We start from the raw sequence: 14518 nt of genomic DNA, 5'->3' as shown, positions 1-14518 counted from the left end.
TTCAGTAAGATAAGCAGTTGATTCCTAATCAGAAACCATGGAAACCAGAAGGCAGTTGGATCATACTGTCAAAATGCTAAAAAAGGAAAAGATTGTCAACCAAGTAGTCTATATGCTGCAAAACCATTTTTTCAAAAACAGAGGAGAAATGATGACACTCCTACAAAAATAAAATCTGAAAGACTCCTTTGCTAGCAGACCTGCCCTACTAGAAACACTAAGAAGAATCCTTCAGGCTTAAATGAAAGTACACTAGGCAGTAAGTCAAACTCACTTGAAAAACTAAGGATCGCTGGTGAGGTAACTACATAGGTTAAAAAACATATATAATATATATAAATACATTTTTACATAATATATATTTATATATATTAAGTGCAACAAGGTGCAGATACCCAAATAACACAATCAGCTATATATTACTATATTGTAATAGGTTTATAATACTTTCACACAAATAAGACATAAAAAACAAACACAAAAATAAAACAAAACATTTTTAATCTTACAGTAATACAGTACAACAGCTGGCATACAGGGGCTGGCATCGAGTAAGCAGATAAAGATACTGCACTACTGTACTTACTGTACTCTATACAGTACTGTAAGTACGGTAAAGTACTGTAAAGTACCCAAAAGCACCATCACTTCTAGACAACGCATGCCTGTGACAATGTATCCCAGACATGTTAACTAACTTACATGACTGGATATGCAAATGCACGTTTGCATCTTTGAAAGCTCACAATTTGAATGTTCATATGTAGGGGACTTACTGTAGTAAAATGGCAGATTTAACTCCAATGTAATGCCAACTTAATCAGAAAGTGAAGTGAAGTGAAGTCACTCAGCTGTGTCCGACTCTTTGCGGCCCCATGGACTATCCAGTCCATGGAATTCTCCAGGCCAGAACACTAGAATGCCTTTCCCTTCTCCAGGGGATCTTCCCAACCTAGGGATCAAACCCAGCGTCTCTCACATTGCGGGCAGATTCTTTACCAGCTGAGCCACAAGGGAAGCCCTAATCAGAAAGTACTTTGATGTAAATAAATTAAATATTCCAATCAAAAGACAAAAGGCAGAAATAAATGGAATACAGAATAGATAAGCAACAGAGAAAAATCAACAGTTGGTTCTTTGAAAAGATCAATAAAACTGACAACTTTTAAGCTAGACTATTCAAGAAAAAAAGAAAGAAGATTTAAATTCCTAAAATCAGAAATGAAAAGAGGAACATTACTATTGACATTACAAAAATAAAGAAGGGAATGTAAGGGATTACTGTTAATAATTATATGCCAACAAATGGAATAATCTAGGTGAAATGGATAAGTTCCTAGAAAAACATAAATGACTGAAGTTGACTCAAGAAGAAATAGAAAACCTGAATAGATCTATAATGAGTTAAGAGACTGAATTAATAATCAAAGAAATGTCAAGGCCAATATAGCTTCACTGGTGAATTTTATCAGCCACTGAAAGAAAACTGATACCAATGCTTCACCAACTCTTCTAAAAATAAAGGGGGTAGAAACCTATCTCAATTTATTCTATGAAACCAGTATTACACCAATACCAAAACCAGACAAAGGCATCACAAAAAAACTACAGACTACTATTTCTTATGAATATAAATGCAAAAATCTTCAACAAAATATTAGCATATCAAATCCAGTAAATCAAATCAAGTGGGCTGTATCCAGGAATGCAAGGATTGTTCACTGAACAAAAACAAATTTATATAATATGCCATACTGATAGAATAATGGATTAAAAACAATTAACAGAAGAGAATGTCCTCAGCTCGATAAGGGGAAAAAAACACACATAGCAAAGATTATACTTAATGGTGAAACTCTGAACAGATTCCTTCCAAGTTCAACATTGTACTAGAGGTTCTATTCAGGGCAACCAGGTAAGGAAAATAAATTAAAAATCTCCAGATTAGAAAGAAATAAGGAAAATCATTTCTATTCCAGATGACATGATATTGTACATTAAAATCCAAAGAAATTTACCAAAAATCTGCTAGACTTAATAAGTCAGTTCATCGAGGTTATAAGCTGCTGCTGTAAGTCAACTTCAGTCGTGTCCGACTCTGTGTGACCCCATAGACGGCAGCCCACCAGGCTCCCTCATCCCTGGGTTTCTCCAGGCAAGAACACTGGAGTGGGTTGCCATTTCCTTCTCCAGTGCATAAAAGTGAAAAGTGAAAGTGAAGTCGCTCAGTCATGTCCGACTCTTCGCGACCCCATGGACTGCAGCCCACCAGGCTCCTCCGTCCATGGGATTTTCCAGGCAAGAGTACTGGAGTGGGGTGCGATTGCCTTCTCCGGAGGTTATAAGACAAATCAATATATTAAAAGTAATTATATTTGACTTTTTTCTTGTTTCTTGAGGTATGCCTGTATTGCTATGAGCTTTCCCCTTAGCACTGCTTTTACAGTGTCCCATAGGTTTTGGGTTGTTGTGTTTTCATTTTCATTAGTTTCTATGCATATTTTTTATTTCTTTTTTGATTTCTTTTGTGATTTGTTGGTTATTCAGCAGCGTGTTGTTCAGCCTCCATATGTTGGAATTTTTAATAGTTTTTCTCCTGTAATTGAGATCTAATCTTACTGTATTGTGGTCAGAAAATATGCTTGGAATGATTTGCACCTAGATGTCCATCAGCAAATGAATGGATAAGAAAGTGGTGGTACATATACACAATGGAGTATTACTCAGCCATTAAAAAGAATACATTTGAATCAGTTCTAATGAGGTGGATGAAACTGGAGCCGATTATACAGAGTGAAGTAAGCCAGAAAGAAAAACACCAATACAGTATACTAATGCATATATATGGAATTTAGAAAGATGGTAATGATAACCTTGTATGCCAGATAGCAAAAGAGACACAGATGTATAGAACAGTCTTTTGGACTTGGTGGGGGTGGGGGATGATTTGGGAGAATGGCATTGAAACATGTATAATATCATATAAGAAACGAATCGCCAGTCCAGGTTTGATGCAGGATACAGGATGCTTGGGGCTGGTGCACTGGGATGAGCCAGAGGGATGGTATGGGGAGGGAGGTGGGGGGGGGGGTTCAGGATTGGGAACACTTGTATACCTGTGGCAGATTCATGTTGATGTATGGCAAAACCAATACAATGTTGTAAAGTAATTAGCCTCTAATTAAAATAAATACATTTAAATTAAAAAAAGTAATTATATTTCTATACATTAATGAATAATCTAAAAATAAAATGAACAAAATAATTTCATTTACAGTAGCATCAAAAATAATAAAAATACTTAAGATTAAATTAGAGAAAAGAAGTGTGAAATATATATCCTGAAAAATACAAAATATTGATAAAAATTAAAGATGACCTAAATAAATGGAAAGCTATTGTGTGTTCGTGAATTAGAAGCCTTAGTACTGTTAAGATGGAAATAGCTCTCAAAGTGACCTACAGATTCAATGCAATTCTGGCTTTTTTGCACAAATGAGAAAGCTGATTCTAAAATTATAGAAATGCAAGGTACCCAGAAAAATCAAAGCAATCGTGAACTTACTAAAAAGCTGTAACAATCAATATAGTGTGGGACTTGCATGAAAGACTGCCATATGTATTGACAGAAAAGAATTGACAGTCCCTAATAAACTCATGTTTATGGCCAATTATTTTTGCACTTTATTAATACTTTGTACTAGTAATTAGTAATTAATACTTTGGCCACCTGATGTGAATAGCTGACTCATTAGAAAAGATTCTGATGCTGGGAAAGATTGAAGGCAAAAGTAGAAGAGGGAAGCAGAGGATGAGATAGTTAGACAACATCACTGATTCAAAGGACATGAGTTTGGGCAAACTCTGGGGGATAGTGGAGGACAAGGAAGCCTGGTGTGCTGCAGTCCACGGGGTTGCAAAGAGTCGGACATGACTTAATGACTAAATGACAATAACGATTTTTGACAAGGGTGCTAATGGGGAAAGATTATGTTTACAAAAATGGTGCTGGAACACTAGAATATACACCTGGCAAGAAAGAAAGTTGAATCTTTATTTTATACAGTTTACAAAAATGAAATCATAGACCTAACACTAAAAAAAAAAGAAACTTTTGGAAGATAAACACTGAGAAAATCTTCATGACTTTGGCTTACCAATGCTTTTTAAGATATTACGGTAAAAGTACAAACAACAAAAGAAAAATCTCAGGTAAACTGGACTTCATTAAAATGAAAAGCTTTTGCGTTTCAAAGGACAACATCAAGAAAGTGAAAAAGAGTCCATGGAATACAAAAAAATATTTGATAAGGGGATTTTATCACAGTAGATCAGTTGGTAAAGAATCCACTTGCAATGTAGGAGGCCCTGGTTCAATTTCTGGGTGGGGAAGATCCTCTGGAGAAGGGAATAGGTTATCCATTCCAGTATTCTTGGGCTTCCCTTGTGGCTCAGCCGGTAAAAAACCCACCTGCAATGTGGGAGACCTGGGTTTGATCCCTGGGTTGGGAAGATCCCCTGGAGAAGGGAAAGGCTAACCACTCTAGTATTCTGGCCTGGAGAATTCCATGGACTGTATAGTCCATGGGGTTGCAGAGAGGTGGATGTGACTTTCACTTTCACTTTTTTACCACAAAATACATAAAGAATACTTAAAACTCAACAGCTGTACTGAACACTTGTAAGAGATACAAGTGGCAAAATAAGCACATGAAAAGATGCTCAACATCACTGGGAATTAGGGAAATACAAATCAAAGTCAACAATGACATACCACTTCATACCCATTAGAATGATACACACACACACATACACATTTACTTGTTTGCTTATTTATTCAAAATTCAGCAATAACAAGTGTTGATGAAGATGTGGAGAAATCAGAATACTTATTCATAGCTACTGGGAATGTAAAATGGTGCAGTCACTTAAAAAAAATGCTTTGGCAGGTCCTCAAAATGTTAAATCTAGAGTTATCATATATCCCAGCAATTCCATTTTTTTGTATATTCTCAAAAGAATTGAAAAAATATATTCACACAAAACTTGTACATACTTGTTCATAGCTATTCATCATAGCTAAGAAATGGAAACAACCCAAACATCAATTGATGGTTGGATAGATAATGTGGTATATCCATACAATGGCATATTAAAGTAAAGTGAAGTGAAGTCGCTCAGTTGTGTCCAACTCTTACTGACCCCATGGACTGTAGCCTGCCAGGCTCCACTGTCCATGGGGTTTTCCAGGCAAGAATACTGGAGTGGGTTACCATTTCCTTCTCCACAATGGCATATTATTTGACCACAAAAGGGAATAGAGTACTGATGCATGCTATACCATGAATGAATCTTGAGAACACTGTGTTCATGCATGCAAAGCTGCTTCAGTTCAGTTCAGTCACTCAGTTGTGTCTGACTCTTTGCGACCCCATGAATCGCAGCACGCCAGGCCTTCCTGTCCATCACCAACTCCCGGAGTTCACTCAGACTCACGTCCATCGAGTTGGTGATGCCACCCAGCCATCTCATCCTCTGTTGTCCCCTTCTCCTCCTGCCCCCAATCCCTCCCAGCATCAGAGTCTTTTCCAATGAGTCAACTCTGCTTCAGTAGCATCCAATTCTTTGCGACACTATGAACCATAGCCGGCCAGGCTCCTCTGTTCATGAGATTCTCCAGGCAAGAATACTGGAGAGAGGTGCCATGCCCTCCTTCTGAGGATCTTCCTGACCCAGGGATCGAACTCACATCTCTTACATCTCCAGCACTGGCAGGTGGGTTCCTTACCACTAGCACCACCTGGGAAGCCCCCTTGAAAATGTGCTAAGTGAAAGATGACAAAGATGGCACCACATACTGCACACGCAGTGTGGTTCACTTATAATGAAATGTCCAGAAGAGGCAAATATGTAGAGACAGAAAGTAGATTAGTAATTGCCAGTGGCCAAGGGAAATAGAAGTTAGGGAATGACTTCTAAAGGATACTGGTTCCTTACGGGGTGATGAAAATGTTCTAAAATTAGATGGTGGTGAGGGTTACAGAACTCTGTGGAAGTACATCAAACCACAAATTGTAAACTTTCAAAGGCTGTATTTTATGGTATATGAATTATATCTCAATAAAGTTGCTATTTTAAAGTATGTATAAGCTTTAAGCCTTTTATGGAAGAGGAAATACCTACAGTATCTTCCACTTATGCACAGATATTTTCAAAAGCACACAAAATTATATTTTATAGGGGTACAAGTACATATGAAAAAGAACATACAGTGTATGATAAAAATAAAAATTTAGTATAGTTATTATTTCCAAAGTGGAAAGTGAGGGGATACAATTGAGCAAAGAACTTCCTGGGTAACAGTTATGTTTTCTTCTTAAACTGGGTAATGGATTATTCTTCCTTACATCTTAAATCTATCTTCTATTCTTGTGAATCTACTCAGTTCATAATAAAATTAACTGTAAACACATATAGGAAGTATGTGGGGTGACTGTATGGTGACTTAATAAAATAAATTATAATGAGAAGCACCACCATGCAAGAACTATATAAAAATGCTACTTTTTCACTCTGAAAGCTGAGATACCTTTTTTTGGTTGGAACAATGGAGAAGCCAAAGACAAAATCAGGGAAAAAAATATCAACATTCAGCCTTTAGCTCTAAACTCTTTTTCAGTGAAGAGAGACAAGTACTTCAAGGACCACCTGCAGCTTTCAAGCTAACAGCCATAATGGGCACCAACACTCAGAATCCTTTGTTAAATAGAATGGATAATTACGCCTGTACATCAGAGCTGCCATGTACACTTCTGCCTCTGGAGTCAGGCTCATACGCTGCAGGCTAGAAAAATTTGGTCATCAGCTTGTCACTGTTGCCCAGAAATTCTGATCTGGCTGTCACACCTGGATAGAGGCCAGAGGAACAAGAGAAAAGGCCTGGTTCAGTGCCACACCCATTCTGGAGGTTGAGGTCACCAAAAGCAAAGGACCAGTAACATACTTCAGATCAGAGATGGTGAAATTCAGTGTTTTGGCATCCACGTTTCCCTTCACACAGTATAGCTGGTATTTTAGTTTCAACGTCAAGCACAAACTCATTCTTTATTACTTTTTTACCCCTCTAACACTGTGGGTTTTTTTTTTAAAGTAAACAAAAAGTATCATTTACTCGAGTTTTATGATATATACTTAATATATACAACAAAGTCATAGACTTCCCTGTGGTCCAGTGGTTAAGAATCTGGCTGCCAATGCAAGGGACATGTGTTGCATCCCTGGTCAGGGGAGATTCCACATGCCAAGGGGCAACAAAGCCTGTGTGCCACAACTAATGACGCCTGAATACCCTAGAGTCCGTGTTCCATGACAAGAGAAGCAAAAGTGATGAGGAGCCTGCAAACTGCAACTAGAGAATAGCCTCCACCTGCTGCAATCAGAGAAAGCCCACATGCAGCAACGAAGACCCAGTGCAGCCAAAAATAAGTAAATTAAATAAATCTATAAGAAAAAAGAAGTAATTTCTAAAAACCATAGAAACAATGGTTTTACCAGTTTTGCCATTGAAACCCTGATGCAATCAGAGCTGCTCTAGGTTCACATCTGTGGGGCTCAATGAAGCATTCCTCAGGGGGCCAAAAGTTCAAAGATGTTCCTCTCTTCAAACCTCCTTTCTTTTTCAAAGTATTGCCTTAAAATACTGGAGTGTTTCCTAAGGGTAACAGTCTTGTCAGAGGCTGGGCTGCATTATCTAAGAAAAACTTTTTTTTTTCCATTTCACTTAGTTATTATGCTCATGACAAAAGAGATGTATCATCCAAAGCATAAGTGTTTTGTAATGAGTCTTCTTTTACTAAAACAGTCTAAGACCCAGAAAATAATTTTATGTCTAAGCAGCTTTTCAGCACGGTAACAAGGAACAGAGAGAGGTTACCTCCATGTACAGTTATCCTCAGTAAAATATCCATAGAGAAAGCAAGCCACTCCCACGATGGCTGCCAGGAGAAGCATCTGAGTGTAATAGCCCAGCCAGGCAAAATAGATCCCAATCTTCTCTCCATAATATTTCCTGAAGGAAGACAGAAGTTATTTTCAGAGGAGACATATGATCCGTCTGCAGCTTTATCCTCATATTAATTTCTGATTATAAATAAAGGGGGCTTTAAACTTAAACCTCTGACTCGATGCACATTTAAAAACATATCCATTTTCGTAGCAGGCCCCCGGTTCTACTGTGAAATAAGACGTAGTTTACATATTATGGAAGTACTGACCACTGGTTAACCTCCTGCAGCAAAGTAAACTAGAATAACACAAAGAGGGGAAATTGCTGAATATGGAGCAGATAGAGGATATTATCATCACTCTTCATAAAGACTGGCAGATCTGGTAAGTTTCCCCAAAGATTATTCTTGCCATTTATGAAACGAATGAACATGAACCGTTTGTTCAAACCTGTTTTTGCTTTATTTTGAGAACTTTCTTGGAGCACATGTAATGTAAAATCACAAATAATAAGTAAATGCCAATAATAATAATACTAACTATGAGTGGAATGTCTCTCTAGCCAAACTATTTATAAAACTCCTTTCGAGAATGGGAAAGGGCAGGATGGATATGACTGAGTAATCTACTGTCCCGTATTCTTTGTATGCAGCATTTCTATTTTTCCTAAGTTTTAAAAACTCTTCAATGTTTTTAAATTAATCTGGAGTAAATGGAAGAGAACAGGTAGTCAAAATAAAAAAAGAGGCAGGGCATGAAACAGGGCCAGACTGTTCCTGAAAGGGAGACAAACACAGACAGGCAGAGAAAGGGTTTAGGGATGAGGACAAAGCAATAAGATGGCTGTTTAGGCAACTCTGGCATATACCCTTCCTTGACTCACTTTTCACTTCTGGCTCAGTACAGCCTGTAGATTGGTACAACCTGTAGATTGCCTTAGCTCTGAGGCCTCTATGAGACTTCTGGCTCAGTCTGACACTGAGCTGAGCTCGGTGGGGACTGAGCTCTGAGAACAGCCTGGAGTCTGGAAGACTTCACAGAGGAACATCCCTGAGCTGGACCAGCCCTCACAGGGTAGTTCTGAGACCAGCTCCCTAGTCAGAGGCCTGGGCGTGGGCCACATCCATGGGGAAAAGGAAGGGCTGAGACCGAGATGGGATCACGAGCTGGGAGGAATGCAGTGCGTCCATTCTCATGTGACTGGGCTTTGTGGTCTGGCTCATGGGTGGCAGGCAAATGACAGCTCAGGAGATGGTGTCTGGGAGAGAAAATCCTGGCAGCGGGTTTGAGACATTTTGGACTCTTGGCTATTAGGCTCTTTGTAATACATTTCTATCAAACATCTGCCCTGGAAATGCCACAGTTAAAATTGGAAAGAATGCTAGAAGTTGCCCACTCGAACTGCCCAGTAGTAAAAACACCCTGCAAGAGGGCTGGTCACTCTACTTGGATATCTACAGTGACAGGGGGTCCAGGACTTCCCATGGCACCTTTGTTACACTGCTTAGACAAGAAGCTGAGAAAGAATTTTTGAATTCTAAACAGAAAGCCTGTCTCCTGGTTCTTGTTGAAAGGCTGGGGAAAATGAGGATCCCTTCAAATGTAATATCCTCTGATCATTATCTTTCTCTGCCCCAAACATCCCAATTCTTAACACCAATTTTTAAAACATTCAGCTTTGGTTTTAAAAAAATCAAAGCTATAATAACTATACAGTCAATAAAGAGTCAGTTCTAGAACACTAGGTATAAAAAGCAGCAGCCCTCAAGAACCACTCCCATTTCCTGGCGAGAAATAACCACTTTCACTTCTTATAGCTGACTCTTAGAATATTTACCTCCACTTCTGTAAATAATATACTTGTAGTGTAGTTCATAGGAGAGGGCAATGGCACCCCACTCCAGTACTCTTGTCTGGAAAATCCCATGGATGGAGGAGCCTGGTAGGCTGCAGTCCATGGGGTCGCTCAGAGTCAGATACGACTGAGCGATTTCACTTTCACTTTTCACTTTCATGCATTGGAGAAGGAAATGGCAACCCACTCCAGTGTTCTTGCCTGGAGAATCCCAGGGATGGGAGAGCCTGGTGGGCTGCCGTCTGTGGGTCGCACAGAGTCGGACACGACTGAAGCAACTTAGCAGCAGCAGCAGCAGTGTAGTTCACTGACTTCTCGGTTTTACACATCACCTCCTGATGCTTTACTTTGGACGAGAATTGAGCTCTCTTTCAACCCCCGTCTCATCTACACACCCATAACTCCTTTCCTGCATCCTCTTGACATAGTTACAATATAATTTTGGTTAGAGTAATAGCCTTGCTTTGCATTATTAAGATGCCATAAAGACTGTTCACAGCTGCATCAAGTCATCTGCTGTGCTTACTTTCTCTTTTCTGCACAATATCTCGTTTTCTCTGGAGTTAATAATTGTCTTGGTGGTTCACTGTTTAGTTTTCTGTGTACTTAGCAACAATTCAGCCCCAGACTTTCCTTTCAGGTGTAACTTTCTCACTGCTTTCTAACACATAAGTCAGTCTATCAATTTCATCTCCTTGAATTAATCTCTTCAGTCTCCTGCCACCTGGATTAATGGCTTGCTAGTAGTCCTGCCACAGAGCTGTTACCTGGGCTCTCCATGCCCCTCTTTTAGACTGGGAACCCCCATTTATCGAACCCATGTATTTCTCTTTCTGAGTGGAGTACCTCTGTACTTCCTGCATTACTTTGCACATTTAAATTATGAAAATTTCCTCACACTGAATGAAGAATTTGGCCATATATGGGACAGTGAGTTAAAAAAAAAAATCATCTTCCTTGGCAATATGAAACTGTTGCTCTCTTTTCTTGTACCTTGAAGTGTTGATGCTGAGAAATTCAAAGCTATTCTGAGTCTTGCTCCTTCGTATGAAGCCTGATTTTCTTTCTGGAAGCTTGCAGGACCTTCTCTCTGCTCCAGTGTTTGAGAGGTCACATTTCAGTGACTTGATGGCTCCCTGTCCATTCTCCAAGCTGGGTGCTCTGCATGCTGTGTCCACATAGAGACTCAGGGTGCTCAGTTCTTCAGTTCAGATATTTGTCTTGAAATATTTCTCTCATTTCCTCCTCACATTTTCTCTGGTCTTATTTTTAGCATTCTTATTTTTTGTTCATTGTGCATCCTGGACTGATTTTTAAATTTTTATCTTTTCCCCTGTGTCTTCATATTTTGACTTCATGTTTGGTACAATTTCTTCAACATCATTTTTTAATACTGCTGCTGGTTTTTTTCCCCCCATTCTGCTCATTTTTGATTCCTAAGAGCTACATGTTACTCTCAGAATGATCCTTTCTTTACTTTTCTTTAAACTAGAACCCTGTTTTTGTATTGTGGATATCATGTATTCTCTTAGCACTCTGAGTGAGTGTTATAGGAAACTTGCTTTTTTTTTTTTTTTTTTTTTTTCTGTGCAAGGTCTGTTTCCTCCAGGTGTTTTTTCCAGTTTGCCTGACTTGCTTTTTGGGAAAGAGTTCATTTTCCCTCTGCTAATCCCTGGGAACCAGAGAGGAAGGTTTAACATCCTGAGTGCTCAAGGGGTTACTAATGGGAAGTGTCAACTGCAAATTGACACTTGCCATTGACTCTTGCCATCTACCTCTACAAGGATTAAATCATGCAGCTGCTGATGTTTGGCATCCCCTGAAAGGTGCTCAGGGTAAAGAGCAGAAATGAGGCACTCTGTGCTCTGAGGAAAACTGGCAGAACAGGTCTTCAGATAGTTAAATCTTTTCAGAAGCTGATTTTATGAGCTCAATTCTTATATCTCCTCATATCTAGAAAAGCACTAAAATTCTTCATGGTGAAGATGTTTCCTCATGACTAGCAGAAACATTCTGCAAAAAAAATATGTGCTTGACTGCATGTATTCCCCCTTCATCAAAATCACATATATATATATGGACCTCTCCCACTGCCTCTCTGGAGCAGTTTCTCAGAGCTGAGATGCTGTCTCTGGGCTCATTTTGCCCCAAATAAAACTCAACTCCCAACACTCATGTTGTACATTTCATTTTTAAGTTGACAGAAGCATCAAAGGGGACAGGTGGGCCAGGGGCAGGGAATAGTTAAATGTATTTTCCTTAGCAAAAGGTACTTAAAATCCTGGGGAAATTGTTTTCTTCATAGAACCCCTGCCCCCAAACAAAAACCCACAAAGAATGATTAAAAAGCCATCAAACCAATCACTCTGTCAACAGATGCTATAGGTTTAGTACAAAATGAAAATAATGGAATAGAACCCTCATGTAAATATCAGCTTCAAATACTGACATGTATATAAACATCCTTTTCCAAAATTTTATTCTACAGGGTATCTGAGTTAATGAGAGAAACTGTCTCTTTATGATTCTAATCCAACTAGTAAATAAAGGAAGAAATCATACTCTAGTACTTTGGCTACCTGATGTGAAGAGCTGACTCACTGGAAAAGACCCTGATGCTGGGAAAGATTGAGGGCAGGAAGAGAAGGGGGCGACAGGATGAGGTGGTTGGAACCACGGACTCAACGGACATGAATCTGAGCAAACTCTGAGTGATAGTGCATAGGGTAGCCTGGCATGCTGAGGTCCATGGGGTTGGAAAGAGTCGGACACAACTTAATGACTGAACAATAACAAATGGCCAAATAAAATCCCCGAGGAAATGACAAATCTAGACAACATTCATTAATGGCTGCTATCATCACAGAAAAGATAGACAACCGGACATTATATACCTACTGACAGAAATATGAAATTCACACAAGTTTTCTTGTGCAAAGTTCAATCTCAATCAGATCAAGCCTTGAGATGAGGATCAAATAACTTCGCTAAAGCAAATACACAGGACAGAGAAACAAGTAACACCTCAGGGGAGAATGAAATCAGCCAGATAGAAAACAGAGAAACAATTACGAGGAAAACAAGAAAGAAATTGGAAAATTATAGATTAGAAGCTATTTGAGAGATGTTACTTGCAACATCTGGACCTTGTTTGGATACTGATTACAACCAAAAACTGTTAAAAAATGTATTTTTGTGACAGGAAAACATGAATACTGATTATTTTACGACTTTAAACAAAAGGAGTATTCTGGTTATATTTAAAAGAGATCTTGTCCTTCTATCAATGAAATGTTATGTTATTTGGAGTTTTCTTCAAAATGACCCAGTAGGAGGTAGAAAAAATGAAGAAACAACGGTGACTATGAGTTTAGAATGTTTGGAGATGGGTGACAGACACAGGCAAACTTGCTGTATAATTTATTCTCTCTACTATTGTATATGTTTAAGATTTCCCTTGTGCTCAGTCATGTCCGACTCGTTGTGGCCCCATGGACTGCAGCTTGCCAGGCAAGAAATTTTCCAGGCAAGAACACTGGAGCGGGTTGCCACTTCCTACTCCTGGGGATCTTCCTGACCCAGGGTTCAAATCCATATCTCATCTCCTGCAGTGGTAGGCATATTCTTTACCACTAGCACCACCCGGGAGGCCCAAAATTTCCCTTAATAAAACGTAAAACAAAATGAAAATTCTTCAGTGTTTTAAAATTCTCACTTTTAAGGTTAAGAGGTTTTCCCCAAGTTCAGGTGGACAGGCAATGAGACATCATGGGAAGAACAGGCACATGGTTCCGGGCCCACCTTGACCCTCCTCTTCTCCTCATGCCACATATCCAATCCATAACCATGTCCTGTCCACCTGACTCCCCAAACACCTTCCATATTTGCCCCAGGACTTCTCATCTGGTTTGTGCTAATAGCCTCTTACCAGCTTTCCCTGCTCCCTGCCCCCCCCATCACTTAGTCTCCATAGTATCTTTGCAAAATGTGAGTGAGATACAATTACTGAAATGGTTAAAATATTGCAGCAGTTTTTCACTGCACTTGTCTACACTCCTTTCCACGTTCCTGATACCCTTCTAACCTTGTGAGTCATCTTTGTCTTTCCCCTTAGCACTGGTTTTCACTATTTCCTCAAGCTTAACAAGTGCTTTTGTGCCTTGAGGCCTCTCTTCCTGATATGACTTTTTCCCAGATCCTTAAAATACTGGGCTTTTTTTTTCCCCCCACTAGACAAATCTCAGCTCACATGCCAGTTACTCAAAGATAACTTTCTTGACTCACTTTCTTCCCCACTTCCCAGTTCCTCTCCATCTCATCACTGTGTCATTTTCTTCATTTCACTCAGAAATGTTGTTTACTTATTTATGTGCTTAGTTGTTCTTGATCTATTTTTCTCCAACAGCCTTGCCCAAGCAACGTAAGTTTCTGGAGAGCAGCCGACACTGGTGCTTTGAGAAGACACATGCTGGACATTATGTTCCTGTGCTGTTGGAAATGGTATGCAATAGAAGATACAGGAAAGCAGTGAAAACTGGCATCTCTTATCATGGCTCAGGTCGTAAAGAATCAACCTGCAACGTAGGAGACCCATGTTCCATCTCTGGATCAGGAAGATCCCCTGGAGAAGGAAATGGCTACCCACTCCAGAATTCTTGC

General features: G+C 39.3%; 1 protein-coding gene across 3 annotated transcripts in view; it reads right to left on the bottom strand.

Moving 5' to 3' along the window:
- ANO6 (anoctamin 6) overlaps nt 1–14518 on the bottom strand; it is a 234930-nt gene that overhangs the window by 57611 nt on the left and 162801 nt on the right. For all 3 annotated transcript variants that reach the window (XM_027542646.1, XM_027542645.1, XM_027542644.1), the window contains one exon: nt 7934–8068. In XM_027542646.1, the coding sequence (XP_027398447.1) occupies nt 7934–8068 (135 nt within the window). The remainder of the gene's footprint in view (nt 1–7933; nt 8069–14518) is intronic.

Source organism: Bos indicus x Bos taurus, chromosome 5 (genome assembly GCF_003369695.1).
Source record: "Bos indicus x Bos taurus breed Angus x Brahman F1 hybrid chromosome 5, Bos_hybrid_MaternalHap_v2.0, whole genome shotgun sequence".
Lineage (NCBI taxonomy): Eukaryota > Metazoa > Chordata > Mammalia > Artiodactyla > Bovidae > Bos > Bos indicus x Bos taurus.
Note: the sequence above shows the minus strand (reverse complement) of the source record. Positions and strands in the feature narration are given on the sequence as shown.